We start from the raw sequence: 18,752 nt of genomic DNA on the forward strand, positions 1-18,752 counted from the left end.
ACCACGCCCTTCCACAGCTTTTTTTTTACTGTTCCTGCCTATACCTCCTTTCACAAGTTTAAAAACGGTTATATTTTATCTTCAATTCTGAAGAAAGGCCAATTATAGAGTCATAGAGATGTATAGCATGGAAACAGCTTGTCCATGCCAACCAGATATCCTAACCTAATCCAGTCCCATTTGCCAGCACTTGGCCCATATCCCTCTAAACCCTCCCTATTCATATAACCATTCAGATGCTTTTTAAATGTTGCAATTGTACTGGCCTCCAGCACTTTCTCTGGCAGTTTATTCCATATACACACACCACACTCTGCGTGAAAATGTTGCCCCTTAGGTCCCTTTTAAATATTTTCCCCCTCACCTTAAAACCTATGCCCTCTAGTTCTGGACTCCCTCACCCCAGGGAAAAAACCTTGTCTATATACCCTATCCATGCACCTCATGATTTTACAAACCTCTATAAGGTAACCCCTCAGCTTCTGATGCTCCAAGGAAAACAGCCCCAGTCTATTCAGCCTCTCATAGCTCAATTCCTCCATTCATGGTAAAATCCTTGTAAATCTTTTCTGAACCCTTTTGAGTTTCACAACATCCTTCCCATAGGAACGAGACCAGAATTGCACGCAACATTCCAAAAGTGGCCAAACCAATGTCCTGTAAAGTTGCAACATGACCTCTGACCTGAAATATTACCTCTTCCTGTTCATCACTAAATATTGGTTTTAAAACAGAGTGCCAAGAATACATGAATGCTTTAAAATAATTCTGTATTGCTTTTTTTGTTTTCTTGTGGTGTGTACTGGAACTCAAAATCTTCAAATTCCACATAAAGTCATACTTGAACATATCAGGAGGAGAGTTCAGTTGAGTTAACTGGGAATTTTCACTCCCCAAAACGTTTGGGATTAAGTCCATTGAAAATCATAAAGCAGAGACTGATATTTTTAAGAGGTAAGAGTTTTAAGATTATGGACAAAGTGGGATGAGTGGAGTCACAATGTAAATGATCTAAATTAAATGATATTGAATGATTAATGCCATTGACCCAGTCTCAAATTCCGGTGATTCCAACTCTCCCTAGAAACCATTTGAGGTTGAAAACAACAGTTCACGACCTTGGTGCCAATCCTGACCCCATGATGAGCTTCCAAGTACATGACTGTTCTATCATTAAATAATCTACTCCCTCCACTTCTTACATGCTTTCCCAATCATTCATCACTTGCTAAAGTCCTCATCCATTTCTGTTTCTTCTGAATTTGAACATGTCAATGGATCTCATCTTCTGTTAACTTAACTCACCTAAAACTTTGCTGTGCTCAACTTACAGAAGTCCCAAACAACTAGTACTCTAGTGCTTGCTGACCTGCATTTCCCAACAACTGTATTTTTAAATTCTTATCCACATTTTGAAATTCTTCCATAACCTCACCCTTCCTTGTCTGTGACCCCTTTTATCCCTTTGAGATTTCTGATTACTCAGATATACCTAAATTTCATTATACCGCTGCTCAGGACTGAGCTCTTTAATCCCTCTTCTTATCCATTATACACTCCTTAAAACTTAGCGCTTTAGAAAAGGTTATCTGTCTTAATAACCTTTTACAGCCTCCTGACTTGCAGATGCCTTCTAATTAACCTGTTTAGAGGCGCTACTCCACACTTCTGGAGTGGGTGGGACTTGAACCAAGGCTTCCTGGCTCAGAGGCAGGGACACTACCAACTGCACAAAAGCCCTGACTTCCATTTCTAGACATTTTCTAACCAACCTGTTCAGAAGTCACTAGGTAAGTGATATTTGAAGCTGGCCTCCTGTCTAGAGGTGGGGACTCTACCTATGCCACAAATTCTCCCAACAGAACTTTTTGATCAATTTGTTTGGTCCCATCACAACCCACTTGGAAGGAAGGTGGGACTTAAATCCAAGCTGACTGGCCCAGAGGGTAGAATACTTCCACTGCATCACAAGACCTCTGATTTGCAATTTTTTCTCTTATATTCAGAAGTGCTCTAACAAAAAAAAATCAAGCATTTTTATCCCCCCACTACCGAATCACCGACTTTTATTTAAACCATCACCTGCCACCAGTAAATCACCCATATAGCCAATTAGAAATTTAGATGCAAAGCCCATTACAGGCAACTGAATTGCATTTATCTTTTGTTTTCTTTTCAATTTCCACCACCAGGAAGATAGGAAAACACCCGAGTGGCCAGTGACAAGCACTGCCCTTCACATTAAAGGGCAATGCTGTGTGATCAAACAGTGAGACATTCCTGTTTATCTTTTTTTTTCTATTTAACCCCCACACTACCGCCTAACTGCGGTAGTGCTTATTTTCCCCCAGCACCCATGGTGTATGTGTGCAGGTGTGAGACACAGTGAAAGACACAGAGTGCACGAATCTTTATTCAATTTCCACGACCAGGAAGGTAGGAAAACACTCGAGTGGCCAGTGACAAGCACTGCCCTTCACATCAAAGGGCAATGCTGTGTGATCAAAACAGTGAAGGGGAGGGTAGGGACTAAATCAAAATAGAGTTGGAGGGAGAAATGATGCACTCCACTCCCTGCGGCGCCCACCTCTCCCTGAACAACTCCAGGGTGTTGGTGGACACCGCGTGCTCCTTCTCCAAGGATACCTGGGCTCTAACGTACTGAATTGCATTTATAGGTGCCTTTGATGATTACTGAACAGTCTAAAACAATTGACAGCCAATTAAGCACTTGAGAAATGTAATCAGTGTTATAACATTGAAAATGGAACAGCTATTTTACACATAACATGCTCTTACAAACAACGAGAAAACAAACAAATTAATTCTTGAAAGATAATTGAGGGTCTAAAATGGCCAGGATATCAAGGATAGCACCCCTGTTTCTCTTTGAAATAATGTCAAGGGATCCGATAATCCTATGCAGATGGTACTGTATTGATAACCTTAAACATTTCACACTAAACCTAATTTGGTTTGAAGCGGAGGATCAATTTACTTGAAAATCCCCAACAGGTTTACTTCAAAGACAATTTGATGAGTTGCGCTGGAACTGAAAGTTATATATACATTCTTTAGACTATCAAACGGATATCCTTGTATGGTTGGGCCTTGGCTCATTAGCATTGTCAACTCTGAAAACAGTAGCATAGCATCTCCTCTCCTGCCATCAGGGAGTGGCTCTGGGAGATCAGATTTCATACTTGCATGTTCTTGACTGATTATCTGAACATAGTTGTGTGTGTGCTCTGTACACACTTGCAGAACTGTATAGTTTCCAGAGTTGGTTTCAATTTCTCCTCAAATGTTGGTCCGTCAAATATCATAACTTTGAAGAATCTAGGCTCACTGTACACTGAATATCTCACTACGTAACCAGGTTTCTTGGGTAGGACATATGATTCTGATCTACACGTAGATTAGGTACTACCACAGGGCGAAAGTGGGTACTGCAGATGCTGGAGATTAGAGTCAAGATTAGAATGGTGCTGGAAAAGCACTGCAGGTCAGGCAGCGTCCGAAGAGCAGGAAAATCGATGTTTCGGGCAAAAGCCCTTCATCAGGAAACATCGATTTTCCTACTCCTCAGATGCTGCCTGACCTGTTGTGCTTTTGCAGCACCACTCTAATCTTGACTCTAGGTACTACCACACCTGCATGTTGATCATGTACTATCTTCATGATTTTTTACTTTTCCAACTTGGACTTCCGATAGCTTAGCTTGTCTTCCAAACATGAACTCTGTTGGTAATTGTAAGCCTATACCTGGTGGTATAGCACAGAAATAAGATGATCCAGCTTTGTCACTGGTGACTCCAGCATACCTCACAAATCCTTATTACCTCCTTGATGTTATTGTATTTGCCAGGGATCAATACAGTATCCATTGCTATGCCTTTTATTTGCTCTATGCCCATATGCCTCAGAGTAACTATTAGTGCTTTGGGCACAAACACTTGCTTTCTGTTAAATAAAATAACACTTCTTGAGATATTAAGTTCACCTTGAAATGACTAAATGTCAGGCCATTCTTCTCTGATAACTTTCCCTGTGTTGTCAGTCATGAAACAACAGCTGTTCCTTCTTGAAGTTGGTTGCATTCACACTGATCAAAATGCACCAAATATTGACCTTAAGCAATTTTCCACTTTGTAGGCTACAAGATCTACTTGTAAATCTACTGCAGTTTCTGCATCCTTATTAGATTTGGTAATTTGCTTAATATACCTGAGGTAGCCATTTTGCTACCAGATTTATAGCAGACATCAAAATTTGCATTAGTCTGGAGTAGCTGTAGTTTAACTGGTTCACTCTGACTTTCCCCAAATTCTTTTCAATGGTTCATGATCGGTTTCCAGTGAATTCCTTATAGAACAGATATGTACAACAGCTTGGGATACGTAACAACTAAACATGTATTTCATGCTCTACGTTGGAATAAAATGACTGCTCTTGACATGACTTGTTTGCAATCTGGCATGATGTGATGACTTTCAGGAGTGGCTTCTTCCATCGGTCAGATTTGTAGGATACATGTTTCTATCGACAACACTACAGGACTTCTATCCTTAACAGCTTTCTAATGTTGATTAGAACAGTTTGTAGGTATGTGCTGTGAAGTTAAAATATATCAGCAATGTCTCTGGAGGTGTTCTTTGACTTGGAATGTAAGCATGTGTCTTTAAGTTTGCCCAGATCAAACTGATCCTATAATCTGAATAGAGCCAAAAACAAATGATCTGACACACATTCACTTCTTGCTGTTGAAGACAAATACTTCATGACGCACTATTGTCAGTGAGTGTAATGTTGTGCTCCTCCTTGACATAGTGATGGTAAAATCATCAGCAATTCATATTCATCCACAAATTCTTTAATTCTGCCCATATGCTGTTGGAAAAGATCCTGCCTGACAGATTGTAACTTGGTCTCTGGAAGCAATATAGTTCAAATGGTGTTCTGAAAGTAGTGATTTGTTGAGCTTCCTTTGCCAAGTAAGCCACATGCATTCTTGGCATCCAGACTTGTAAAGAATTTAGTTCCTATGAATTTGTCATTCAATTTTCCTGATGTTGAAAATTTTCATGAGCATATTTTTAAAGTCTAGAGATCTCAGATCCAAACATACCTTGATGCCATCTTTTTTTAGAATGCACAACATAGAACCATTCCAGTCTGTGCTGGTGTGTATTATGGATTATACCATTACGGACCATTTGGTCAGGCTTACTCATAAGCTTTTCTCCTGTGTGAATGTTGGACTTTCTGGGAGAGTCGACCAACTTCCAGGCTGACAGAACTTTTGGAGATGTAATTATAACATGATCTTTAAAGTTTCCTGTGGTGTCGAGTCCACGCAGGTAGTACTGTTGCAAATCCTGGACCAATTCAATGTGAGCAGCCCTTCCATCTTCTGCTGTGACTGGTAATTTAATGAAAGGTTATAATGTTGAGATCTATACAGACTGGCAGTCTTATTATTGTTGGTCCTTTCATGTCCATCAGGTAAAATACTGTAGTTTCCACACAGAACTGCTATAACTGCATTGCATGGTGAATACTCCAACACGAAGGATATGTAACTCATCACATGCCATCAGTTTTACTTGTGGAGGTTGTATCTTTAACTTTCTCACAATCCAGGGAGTTAGTATTTGGAACTTTGACTGGATATTTGCACTAGCTCTAATATTGATACCAGTCTTGAACATGCGTTTGACAAATTTTCTTCAGGTAATTATGTCAATAGTGACAAAAGGTTCCAAGTGATTTTGTTCACACGATGGGTCACATTCATATTATGGAAAGCCTGTTTAGCTTTAGACTGAATGTTCTTCAATACTGGATTAGTGGTGCTGGAAGAGCACAGCAGTTCAGGCAGCATCCAACGAGCATCGAAATCGACATTTCGGGCAAAAGCCCTTCATCAGGAATAAAGGCAGTGAGCCTGAAGCGTGGAGAGATAAGCTAGCTCACTGCCTTTATTCCTGATGAAGGGCTTTTGCCCGAAACGTCGATTTCGCTGCTCGTTGGATGCTGCCTGAACTGCTGTGCTCTTCCAGCACCACTAATCCAGTATTTGGTTTTCAGCATCTGCAGTCATTGTTTTTACCTTGAATGTTCTTCAACTCTGGTCTTCACCCCGGTCTGTCTTGTTGTAAACCTAATATCTGTTTTTGCACTTATGCAGATGCCGGGCCTTGTTGCTGCTACACGCTTTTGTTTGTGTATTATTATATTCAGTGGTTGCACCTTTATAACAAGGCTTCTTGCATAAGTGAGCTCCAGTGGGTCTTTTGCAGCTGCATGACTTGTGAAGATTCTGGATTGCAGGACAGCCTTGTGTCAGATACAACAATCTGCACTTCCCACGGAAATTACTTGTTTTCAGTATCCTGTGGTGAAGTCTCTGCAGTGGGAAGTTTTAGATTACTTACAGTGTGGAAGCAGGCTCTTTGGCCCAACAACTCCACACCGACCCTCCGAAGAGCAACCCACCCATACCCCTACATTTACCCCTTCACCTAACACTACCGGCAATTTAGCATGGAATGCTGAGGGACAGAATATATGTTCACTTAGAGAGACACAGATTAATCAGGCATAATCAGCATAGATTTGTTAAGAAAAGGTTGCAATTAACAAAATTTAATGTGATTTACATGCACCCGTAGAAGGCTTTTGATAAGATCCCTCAAAGCAGACGGTCAACAAAGTGAAAGCCCACAGGATCCAAGAGTTCCATCCTCGACACCACTGTAGGTCTACCTACAGCATTTGGACTTGTAGCAGTTCAAGACGGCAGCTTACCACCACTGCAAGTGCAACTAGAGATAGGCAACTAAATGCTGGCCAGTGAGAATGGCCTAAGTCCCACGAATGATGTAAAAAGGACAAAATGGCACATTAGCTCCAAAATGGCTGACAGGCAGGAAGCAATTAGTGATTATAAGTCAATGTTTCTATGACTGGAAGTCTGTTTCTAGTGTGGTGCTGCAGAGTTCACTGCTGGGCACTTTGCCTTTTATGGTGTACGTTAATGATATGGGCTTAAATGTAGGGGCACAATCAGAACATTTATGAATGCCATGAAAATTGGTAGAATGGTAACTAGTGAGGAAGATAGCTGTAAACTGCAGAAGGATATCAACAGATTAATCAGGAGGTACAGCAGTAACAAATGGAATTCAAGGCACGTGGTAATGCACATGACACAGCTAACAGGCAATGGACCACATAAAAAAGTTAGAACCCTGTGAAGTACTGAAGATCAGCATGGCCTTGTTATGCATATCCACTGATTCCTGAAGATAGCAGAGCAGGTAAATAGATAGTTAAGAAGATGGGATAATTGTCATTATCAACTGAACAACTGAATACAGGAGGAGTGAGGTTATACTGGGGATCTGTATAAAAACGTCACAACTAGAGTAATGTGAGAGATTATGGTCATTAGATTATAGGAATGATGTGATGGCACAAGAAAAGGTGCAGAGGTGATTTATCAGAATGCTGCCTTGATTGGAGGGTCTGAGCTATGAAGCAAGATTGGACAGGCTGGAGTTCTTTTCCTTGGGGTAGTGAAGATTGAGAGGAGACCTAATTGAGGTATCTAATGATTGAGGAGTATAGATAAGATGGTTAGACAGTTGTCCCTATTAGTAGAGGTCAATAATCAGGGGACTCAGATTTAAATTAAGAGGTAGAAGGCCAAGAGCAGAGTCAAGAAGAAATGTTTTCACCAAGAGGAAAGTGGGAGTCTGGAACTCACTCCCTAAAAGGGTGGCAGAGTGAAAAACTCTCAGTTAAGCATTATTTAGATATTCACTCGAGTTGTCGTGATCTCTAAGGCAATAGGCCAAGAGTTGGAAAATGAGATTAATGTAGTTAAATCTGTTAACTAATGTAGACAACAAGTTGAATGGCACCATTCTGTGTTGTAAACGTCTGAGTGTTCGTCCAATTCTGTTAAATGTACCTGCCTAATACTTACCAAGACGTAGCTGTCCAGTTACAATGGCTTCATATTTTCTGCCATCTTAATTAGCAGTGTCACTGTCATGACTTCCTTTTCTTCAACAGGTCTTTTTGGAAATATTTGAAAACTATTTGAGTTCAGAAATAACGATGTCTTACTGTAGTTATTCAAGGCCTTGGTAAGACCACAGCTGAGTAACTGGAGGAGTTTTGGTCTCCCTATCTAAGAAATTATACAATTGCCAAAGAGCGAATGCAGCAAGTCGCTAGGCGGATACTGGGGATGGTGGGACTGTGTTCTGAGGAGAGATTGGTTCAACTGGACTTATATTCAATAGAGAGTTTGGACAGATAAGAGGACACCTGATTTAAACATACAGAATCTGAGCAGAGTTGGACTAATTAGATGCAGGGAGGATCTTTTCCTTAGCAGGAGACACAATCTCAGGTAATTTAGGATTGAGATTAGGAAAGATTTCTGCAACGAAAAGCTAACATACCTGTTGAATTCTCTGCCACAGAAGGCTGTGGAGACTAAGTCACTGAATATATTCAAGAGATAGATAGATGAATGTTTAGATTTTAAAGGTATCAAGGGGCGTGGGGAGAAAGTGTGAATATGGTATTGGGATAGGAGATCGATCATGATGGCACGGCCTACAGCTAAATTTCTCTAAGCAGCTCTATTATCCAGTCATATAGCTCAGCTTCTGAGCAATTACTGTCCTTGCACTTATCTCCGTATCTACTGACATACCAATCAACCAATTCTTGTGGCATTGCCTCTAAAACATCAGCCCTAAATGGTGAATTCTGAAATTCACTTTTACAAAAAATTATCTTCCATCACTTTTCAATGTTTAATAGGATCTCATTGATCCTTTTCCTATTAGCCTATGTAGCTCCTTGTTTTGAATGGCTCATTTGTTTTCACCACTTGCTTATGTTGATTTTCAAAAAAGCACCGCTCCATAATTTCTTTGTAAAACCTACAATATCTATGGCTTGTCAATTCATGCTAGGAAATTTAGTAGTCAGCTTCCTGATTTTCCCTGTTTTTCAAAAATTATCAACATGTAAGGGATTTATAGTAAATGACCCTGACATGTGCAGAGATTCCACAATGCAACTGCTGTTTTTCTTAATTCATCCCTGTGCTGGTTTGGTCTTCAGCTCAAATGTTTTGTGCGCTTGATCTTTTTGGATGGGAATTACACCAGAGGTTGTCTTGGTGACCCTGTAGCTTCTACAGCTGTTTGGAAACAACTTGCTGTCCACTGATACCACTCATCTGACCATCTCGCACATCAAGTATTTACTGTTTAGCCAGCATTGTTTGGATACTGATGTATTTTTCTGTGTTCCAAGGTAAATGTAACTTCTGCACTGCTTCAAGCCTCTATTTGTTTGCATCACTGTTCTTTTTGTTCGTACAAAAATCACAACTGATTGCTTTTTTTTGTGTGTTTTTCCTTAACAAAGGATTACAGTTCTAACTGGACTGGCAGATAGTATGGATTGAAATCTCAAAACAGACTTGTTAGACAAAGTGAGAACCTGCAGTTACAGAACAACTTATGTAAACACCCATGGTCTTGCATGCTGCTGCTTGGAGTCTTCATGGCTGACCATGTGATGTCATCCTGGCCCTGGACTGATTACCACATGCAGCTTATAAAGTAGTAACATAAGTAGGACCCAAATTTAGCAAATGATCTGAAAGATGGCATCACCAATGTTGTTCTTCCTCAGAACTGCACTGCAACATCAACCCAGAGTTTTGTGTTCAAGTCTTAGATTGGGACTTGCCTTGTCAGAATGTTGTATACTCAAACTTTGTTGCAAACTCAAACAGCTCGAAATGTTTTACATTTAAAGTCACAATATGTTTCAAGCTAGAATAGTCATGTTCTGAACTCAGAAAGAAAGCATCAGCATCTTGATGTAGGTTTGTTCACTGAGCTGGAAGTTCCATTTTCAGATGTTTCGTCACTATACTAGGTAACATCTTCAGTGAGCCTTCGGATGAAGCGCTTTCTATTTATATGTTTGAGTTTCCTTGGGTTGGTGATGTCATTTCCTTTTCTTTTTTGCAGAGGGTGGTAAATGGGATCCAAGTCACTCTGGAACTCTATCAACAAACACTGACTTGGATCCCATTTACCCCTTCAGAAAAAGAGCAGGAAGTGACATCACCATAGGAAATGACATTGCCAACCGAAAAAAACCCCCAAACATATAAATAGAAAGCAGGCTACGCTACCAGTGCTTCATCTGAAGGCTCACTGAAGATGTTATCTAGTATGGTGACGAAACATCTGAAATCAAACCTTCCAGCTCAGCAAGCAAACCTACACCAGAACCTCAACCTGAGCTACAAATCTTAAAACTCACCAAACCATCACAATATGATAATTAATAGCTACCAGTAGAATTTCTACATTCAAATTACAAATCTAGCCAAGCTCAGAAATAAATATTGCAATATTCAGGACAGTACTAGAGCAGTGACGTGACTGAAGTAATAATTATTCACATAACATGTATGAACAATTTGGATGAATGAACTCAAATCTCATGACAATCATAAAATCCAAATTGAACGAAGAAAAATTGTTTGTTGCACAATTCTAAAAGAACTATATAGCGACTATGCTCCTGTCAGATTGTCACAAGAACAAATCTGGTTCAACGTCCTTTGACGAAGGAATCTGTCAACCTTACCTGGTCTGGTCTACATAGTTAACTTAGATTTGGAGATGGTGTTGGACTGGGGTATACAAAATTAAAAATCACAACACCAGGTTATTCTCCAACAGGTTTACAGTATTTGGAGGCACTAAATCAAACTGTTGGACTATAAACTGGTGCGTGATTTTTAACTGAGTTAAGTCAGCAACATGGTTGACTCTTAACTGCTCCTTGAAATGATCTAACAAGACACTAAGTTGTTCAAGCTTCAGTGCAACACCCCATTGTAAAGGGCAATTTACAATTCACGCTCGTCGCTAACGCTACCCTTACTCCATGAATAGAAGCTCTATAAGTTTTTTTCTTCTCTTTGAAGAAAACACTTCGCGACCTTTGCTGACAGTGGACAGGAGGCTAGCAAATAGGTTTGTTTTAAAACTTTTATTTGTACCGCAGGCACTCGCACACCAAATTCCCGGGGGGGGGGGCATCTCTGCCGTACACCTCTTGCTGGTCGCACGTTTCCCCACCGTCCCCGTCTATCACAGAGACCCGAGGAAGCGACAGGTTTGGAGATTTCAAAATATAAACCGGAAACGTTCAAAGATAATGGGAGAAACAAAAACCACGATTTCAAACTGGGGAACCTGAGCGGCTAACGATTGTACATCCTTTAGTTTGGCAGAGACCCACCGAACCAAACTATTGTTAGACATGAACAGTGAGTGAGACACTCGGGGCCGCCTCCTGCAAACCCACTTGGGGTTCCCCCCCAAGCAATGACCGGATGGAGGCCGCTCCGCCGGTTTCCCCGCCTGAGCTCCGAGCTGGAAACCAAAAACAAACAGGAGAGATTCTCCCCTCCCACCCAGGCCGCAGGCCGCACAACAGCCCCGACCCGGGGGGCCTCCGCTTCACGGTTTGGGGGAAATCGAGGGCAGGGCCCAGGGTCAACACTCACTCTGATCTTGCGGCTGATTTCAGTTCCTATTTCCATCCCTGTAGTCTGGCTCCTCGGCCCGGACCCGGCCTCCTTCTCCGTGTCGGTGTCTCGGCAACAGCGCAGCAGCCGCGGGGGGGGGGGGGGGGACTACGGGCTGTCAGTCGCGCCAATCTTCTCCTCCGCCCCCGCGCGCAATCCAAAACCGCGCTCACATCGCGTTTCGAAACGCGGGGCTGCTCAGCCAACATATCCAGTTTACTGTCAGTGGAGTCATGCTGAACGAAGGAAAACCTTTAACAGCCAGAAAATTAATTAGATTAGATTCCCCACAGTAGGGAAACAGGCCCTTCGGCCCACTAAGTCCAAACCGACCCTCCGAAGAGTAACCCATCCAGACCCATTACCCTACCGTATATTTACCCCTGACTAAAGCACCTGATACTATGTACAATTTAGCATAGCCAATTCACCCTGCCTGCACGTCTTTGTGATTGTGGGAGGTAACCAGAGCAAACCCACACAGTCACCCGAGGCAGGAATTAAACCATGGTCCTTTGGCAGTGTGGGGCAGCAGTTCAAGCCACTGTGCCACCCCAACATCAATTCCAATTATATAACATCATTTTCACACACTGGCTGTTTCAACCACTTTGCAGCCCATGACATGGAACCATTGCACCCAATTTGTGGACAGACCACTAACAGCAGTGTTATGACAACAGATTAGCTGGTTCTTAAAGGAGACAAGAGGTATGTCTATTGAGAGGTCAGGGATAACTTTTGCTTTCTCAGGATAGTGTCATGGATTTTGGTATCCACTCTTAACAGGCAGGAGGTGGAGGGGTGGGTTATGCACTAAAAGGTCTATGTCAGGTCCTTTTGGAACTCCTGGCACATTGAGTATAAACTTCCAGGGCACTTGGCTTAAACTTCTAATGGGCAGTTACCATGCTAACCAGAAACATGTGACAAAGTCTCTAACTTTGAGATAAAAATCAGAAGCTTTTGGTGGGATACAACTAAATTGGTTTGAAATTCAGAAATGGTAGAAGGGCTAAACCTACTTCAAAGCCTGCATTGCTATACAGCTGATACTCATTCCACCTCCCGACTGGATCTCCTTGATCCACTATCTGAATACCATGTTGTGGCCGATGCCCCATACCCAAAAAAAAGTCTAGATTTAAGAATCTACAGATGACCATTAAATCATTGTCCATCATCAGAAAAACCCATCTGGTTCAATAATGTCCTTCTGGGAAGGAAATCTTTCATCCTCACCTGATATGACCTACATGAGAGTCCAGATCCATGGCAATGCGGTTGACTTTTAATTGCTCCCTGAAATGGCCTAGCAAGCCTTCAGTTGTATCAACCACTACAAAGTCTTAAAGAAATGAAACCAGACAAACTGGCATGGACCTAGGCACTGGAAAAAGATAACATCAAAAACACTCCTGGTCAACCCTGCAAAGTCCTTCTTTCTAATATCTGGGGGCCAGTACAAAAATTGGGAGAGTTGTCTTAAAGACCTAGTCAAGCAACAGCCTGACATTATATGTCAGGTATGATTCCATGAGTATGACTATATTTCAGACACCACCATCGCCATCCCTGGATATGTCTATTCCACTGGCAGGACAGACCCAGCAGAGCTGGCTAGCACAAGAGGTTTTCAATATGGAAGGAGTTGCTGTAGGAGTCCTCAACGTTTATTCCGGATCTCATGAAGTCACGTGACTTCAGGTTGAAAATAGACAAGGAAACCTCCTGCTGATTACCACATACCATCCTCCAGCTGATGAATTGGTACTTCTTAATGTTGAACAATACGTAGAGGAAGCACTCAAGTAGGCAAGGACACAAAGTGTACACTGGATGGACGATTTCAATGTTCACCATCAAGAGTTGCGTGGCAACAGTACTACTGATTGAGCTAGCTGGGTCCTAAAAGACACAGTTGCTAGACTGGGGCTGCAGCAGGTGGTGAGGGAGCCAAAAAGAGGGAAAAACATACTTGACCTCATCCTGACTAGTCTGCCAGTTGCAGATGCATCTATCTATGACAGTATTGATAAGAGTGATCACTGCACAGTCCTTGTGGAGATAAAGTCCTGCCTTCACATTAAGAATGACCTCCATCATGTTATGTGGCACTATCACCATGCTAAATGGGATAGACTTCAAACTGATCTCCAACTCAAGACTGGGCATCCATGAGGAACTGTCAGCCAGAGTAGAACATACACCAGCACAATCTGTAACCTCATGGTCCAGCATATCCCCCATTCGACCATTACCATCAAGCCAGGGGATCAATTCCGGTTCAATGAAGAGTGTAGGAGGGCATGCCAGGAGCAGCACCAGGCACGCCTGAAGATGAGGTATCAACCTGGTGAGGCCACAAACAGGACTACTTGAATGCCAAACAAAATAAGCAGCAAGTGATAGACTGATCTAAGCAATCCCACGACTAATGGATCAGATCTCAGTTCTGCAGTCCTGCCATATCCAGTCATGAAGGGTGGTGGACAATTAAACAACTCACTGGAGAAGGAGGGTCCACAAATATTCCCATCCTCAATGATGAAAGATCCCAGCAGCTCATTGTAAAAGATAAAGCTGAAGCTTTCACAATAATCTTTAATCAGAAGTGCCAAGTGGATGATCCATCTCACCCTCCTCCAGTCATCCCCAGCATTACAGATACAGTAATTGATTCATACCATGTGATATCAAGAAATGGTTGCAGATACTGGATACTGCAAAAGCTAAGGACGCTGACAAAGTTCCAGCAATAGTACGTTCCAGAATTTACCGCTACCTTAGCCTAGCTGGTCCAATACAGTTACAACACTGGCATCTACCCAATAATGTGGATAATTGCCCAGGTTTGTCCTGTACATAAAAAGCTGGACAAATCCAACCCAGCCAATTACCACCTCAACAGTCTCTCTTGATCATCAGTAAAGTGATCATCAGGAAGGTGTCATCAAGTAGCACCTGTTCAGCGCTGCCCAGTTTGGGTTCCACCGGGACCAATGAGCTCCTGGTGTCATTACAATCTTAGTTCCAACATGGACAAAACAGCTGAATTTGAAAGGTGAGTTGAGGGTGACAGCCCTTGTCATCAAGGCTGCATTTGACTGAGTGTGGCATCAAGGAGCCCTGGCAAAATTGGAATCAATGGACATCAGAGGCAAACTATTCACTGGTTGGAATCATACCTGGCACATAGGAAGATGATGGTGGTTGTTGGTCAGTTATCTATAGGATTCTGTCCCAGGCCCAACCATCTTCAGCTACTTCATCAATGCCCTTCCTCTCCCTTCATATGGTCAGAAGAGGGGATGTTCACCAATGATTGCAGAACATTTAGCACCATTCGCACTCCTCAGATACTAAAGCAGTCTATATTCAAATGCATCAAAATCTGGACAATATCCAGGCTTGGGTTGACAAGTGGCAAGTAATGTTCACACCACACAAGTACCAAGCTATGACCATCACCAATAAGAGACAATCTAACCACTGCTCCTTGGTATTCAATTGTGTTACCATCACTGTGTCCCCCACTATCAACATTCTGGAGGTTATCATTGACCAGAAACTCAACTGTACTCAACGCGTAAACACAGTGGCTAGAAAAGCAGGTCAAAGGCCAGGAATACTGCAGTGAGTAACTCACCTTGTGACTCACTAAAGCCTACCCACCATGTACAAGGCACAAGTCAGGAGTCACCCACTTGCCTGAATGAGCACATTTGCAACAACACTCAAGAAGCTGGCACCATCCTGGACAAAGCAGCCCACTGATTGGCGCTACATGCACAAGCATCAAACTGGGTTGCAGCGTACTGCTACCTCCAAGATGTACTGCACAAATTCACCAAAGATCCTCAATCAGTGCCTTTTAAATTCATTACCACTTCCATCTAGAAGGTCAAGTGCAGCAGATACATGGGAACACCACCACCTTCAGGTTCCCCTCTAAGCCACTCACCATCCTGATTTGGATAATATCACCGTTCCTTCACTGTCGCTGGATCAAGATCCTAAAATTCCCTCCCTCATAGCATTGTGGGACAACCCACAGTAGGTGAGCTGCAGCAGCTCAAGCAATGCTACATCCCAGAATGAATTTAAAAAACCCTCAGTGCCTCCAAAATTTAAATATTTCTCCGTCTTTTCATGAATGTATTCAGTGACGTGACCTCCATAGTCTTCTGTGGTAGAAAATTCAACAGGTTCAAGAGCCTTCAAGTGAAGATATTTTTTCTTATTGCAGTCCTAAAATGCCTACCCCATATCCTGAGACTGTGACCACTGGTTCTAGAATTCACAACAAGGGAGGACATCTTCCCTGCATCAAGGCTGTCCACTCCTGTTAGAATTTTATACGTTTCAATCTGATCTCCTCTCATCCTTCTCCAGAGCCAAATGAAATCTAACCTATGTTGTTCAGTGAGGCAAAGGTGGAAATCACAGGGGCATTTGCAATAAACCTCAATTTGTCCCAGGCCATAGGAGAGATTGCTAGAGGACTGGAGGACAGCCAGTGTGATGTCATTATTTGAAAAGGGAGCAAAAGATAACCAGAAAATTACAGGTCAGTTGGTCGAACTGCAGTGCTGGGGAAACTGTTAGAAGCAATTCTGAGGAACAGAATTAATCTGCTCTTGGAGAAGTAGGGATTAATTAAGAATAGTCAGCATGGTTTTGTTAAGGAAGGGTCATGTCTCACCTACGTAACTGAATTTTTCAAATGAATAACCAGGTGTATAGATGAGAGCAATGCCTTCACTCATACTTTGACTTTGACACCTCCCACCTTGTACATGGCAGGTACTCATGTGACGCAGCCAATGTTGTCTATCTTATACGTTGCAAGCAAGGATGCCCGGAGGCATGGTACATTGGGGAAACTGAGCAAAGGCTACGACAACGGATGAATGGGCACCGCACAACAATCAACAGACAGGAGGGTTCCCTCCCAGTTGGGGAACACTTCAGTGGTCCAGGACATTCAGCCTCGGACCTTCGGGTGACCATCCTCCAAGGTGGACTTCGGGACAGGCAGCAGAGGAAAATGGCCGAGCAGAGGCTGATAGCTAAGTTCGGTACCCATAGGGACCTTGGGTTCATGTCATATTATAGGTGATCACTATTGCACTACACACACTCTCACATACACACGGACACAGGTACACACAGACGTGCACTCAGACACCCACCCACACCCTTATAGACACACACACTCCCACACATGCACCCCCTCACAGACTTAAGACACTCTGCACTCACTACACACACACACTTTCTCACACTCACAACCCCCACCCCAGACAGACACACACACAGACAAAGATCCACATGCACACATATATTTTGTGTGGTGAATTTGTATTTGCAGTTACATTGCACTTTGCTCAAAAACTGCATACATTCATGTAGAACTCTGAGCTCAAAAGCTGCATGAATTTATGTAAAACTCTGTTATCTCACTTTTTAGATTTGAATCAATCTAAACATCAGGTCATAGACAGAGAACACAGGGGGCTAACACCTTCAACATATTGTCTAATTATCACCATTGTTAACAGCTAACCCGAGAATGCAACTTTTAAAAAGAGGGTTTTGTGATTTACACATGAAAGAAGTGAAAGTATCACTGTATTCTAACAGATGAAAGGCTTAACAGACAATCAATTCTTCAATGTATAATTTCAGTTACATCACACTGCAAATTTTTGCTATAAATTCTGTGTTACGATCGAGCCCTCCACAATCACCTGATGAAGGAGCGTCGCTCCGAAAGCTAGTCTGCTTCCAATTAAACCTGTTGGACTATAACCTGGTGTTGTGTGACTTTTAACTTTGTACTTTGACTTCAGACTTTTGATAAGGTCTTGCATGGGAGACTGATAGCAAAGATAAGAGCTCATGGGATCCAAGGAATATTGGATACAGATTTGGCTGAGTGGCAGGAAGCAGAGAGTAATGGGGATTTTTTGTGACTAGAAGTCTGTGTCCAGTGGAGTTCTGCAGAGATCAGAGTTAGGGTCCTTGCTGTTTGTGGTATATATGAGACTTGGGAGGGTTGATCAGCAGGTTCAACCTGATACAAACATTGAAGGAGTGGTAAATAATGAGGGTAGCCTTCGACTACAGGAGGATATAGACAGACTGTTGAGTGGCAAATGGAATTCCATCTAGATAAGTGTGCAGGGATGTATTTGGGCAGAACAAACAAAGCAATGGAATATATGAACAGTAGGACCCTCAGAAGAACTGAGGATCAGCGGGACCTTGATGTGCATGTCCACTGGTCCCTTAAGATAGTGGGACAGGTAGACAAAGTGGTTAAAGTGGCATATGGGATTCTTGCTTTTATTAGCCAAGGCATAGAGTTTAAGAGCAGGGAGGTGATGATGGAACTGTATATAAAATATTGGTTAGGCCTCAGGTAGAGTAATGTGTGCAAAACTGGAATCTACATTCTAGGAGGGATGTGAATGCACTGCAGAGGAAATTTACCAGGAAATTGCCTAGGCTGGACAGTTTTAGTTCCAGAGAAAGACTGGTTAGACTAGGGTGTTTTCCATGAAACAGAGGACACTGAAATGGGGACATGATTGAGATGTATAAAATGATTAGGGCCAAAGACAGGGTAAATGACAAGAAACACCAAGGGCAATAGATTTAAGGGACAGAACGTTTAGGAGAGATGCAAGGAATTCTTTTCACCCAGAGAGTTATGGCAATCTGGGACTCGCTGCCTGTAAGGGTGTAGAGGCAGAAATCCTACAGTATTTAAGAAATATTTAGATGTGCACCTTGTGATACAAATGCATAAAAGGCTATGAGCTAAGTGCTGGAATATGGCAAATGTAGTTGTTTTTGATGGTGCAGACTCATTGGCCCTTTTTTTGTGCTGTAGACCTCTAATGGCACCCTGATCTCTTTGTATATCCACTTTTCCTCATATTACCATTTACGTAATACTCTACTTTTCCGTTTTTCACACCAAGGTATAGCCACATTCAGCTACATTATACTGCATCTCCTGAATTTGTCTAAATCACCTTCAAGGCTCCTTACCAGTTTTGTATCATCAACCAGGTCATTTATATATATGTAT

General features: G+C 42.3%; 1 protein-coding gene across 2 annotated transcripts in view; it reads right to left on the reverse strand.

Moving 5' to 3' along the window:
- zc3h14 (zinc finger CCCH-type containing 14) overlaps positions 1 to 11,741 on the reverse strand; it is a 54,321-nt gene extending 42,580 nt beyond the window's left edge. For both annotated transcript variants that reach the window (XM_072568402.1, XM_072568401.1), the window contains exon 1: positions 11,630 to 11,741. In XM_072568402.1, coding sequence (XP_072424503.1) covers positions 11,630 to 11,665 — 36 coding nt within the window. In that variant the 5' untranslated portion in view covers positions 11,666 to 11,741. The remainder of the gene's footprint in view (positions 1 to 11,629) is intronic.
- Positions 11,742 to 18,752: the final 7,011 nt, after the last annotated feature.

The sequence above is a fragment of the Chiloscyllium punctatum genome, chromosome 4 (genome assembly GCF_047496795.1).
Source record: "Chiloscyllium punctatum isolate Juve2018m chromosome 4, sChiPun1.3, whole genome shotgun sequence".
NCBI lineage: Eukaryota > Metazoa > Chordata > Chondrichthyes > Orectolobiformes > Hemiscylliidae > Chiloscyllium > Chiloscyllium punctatum.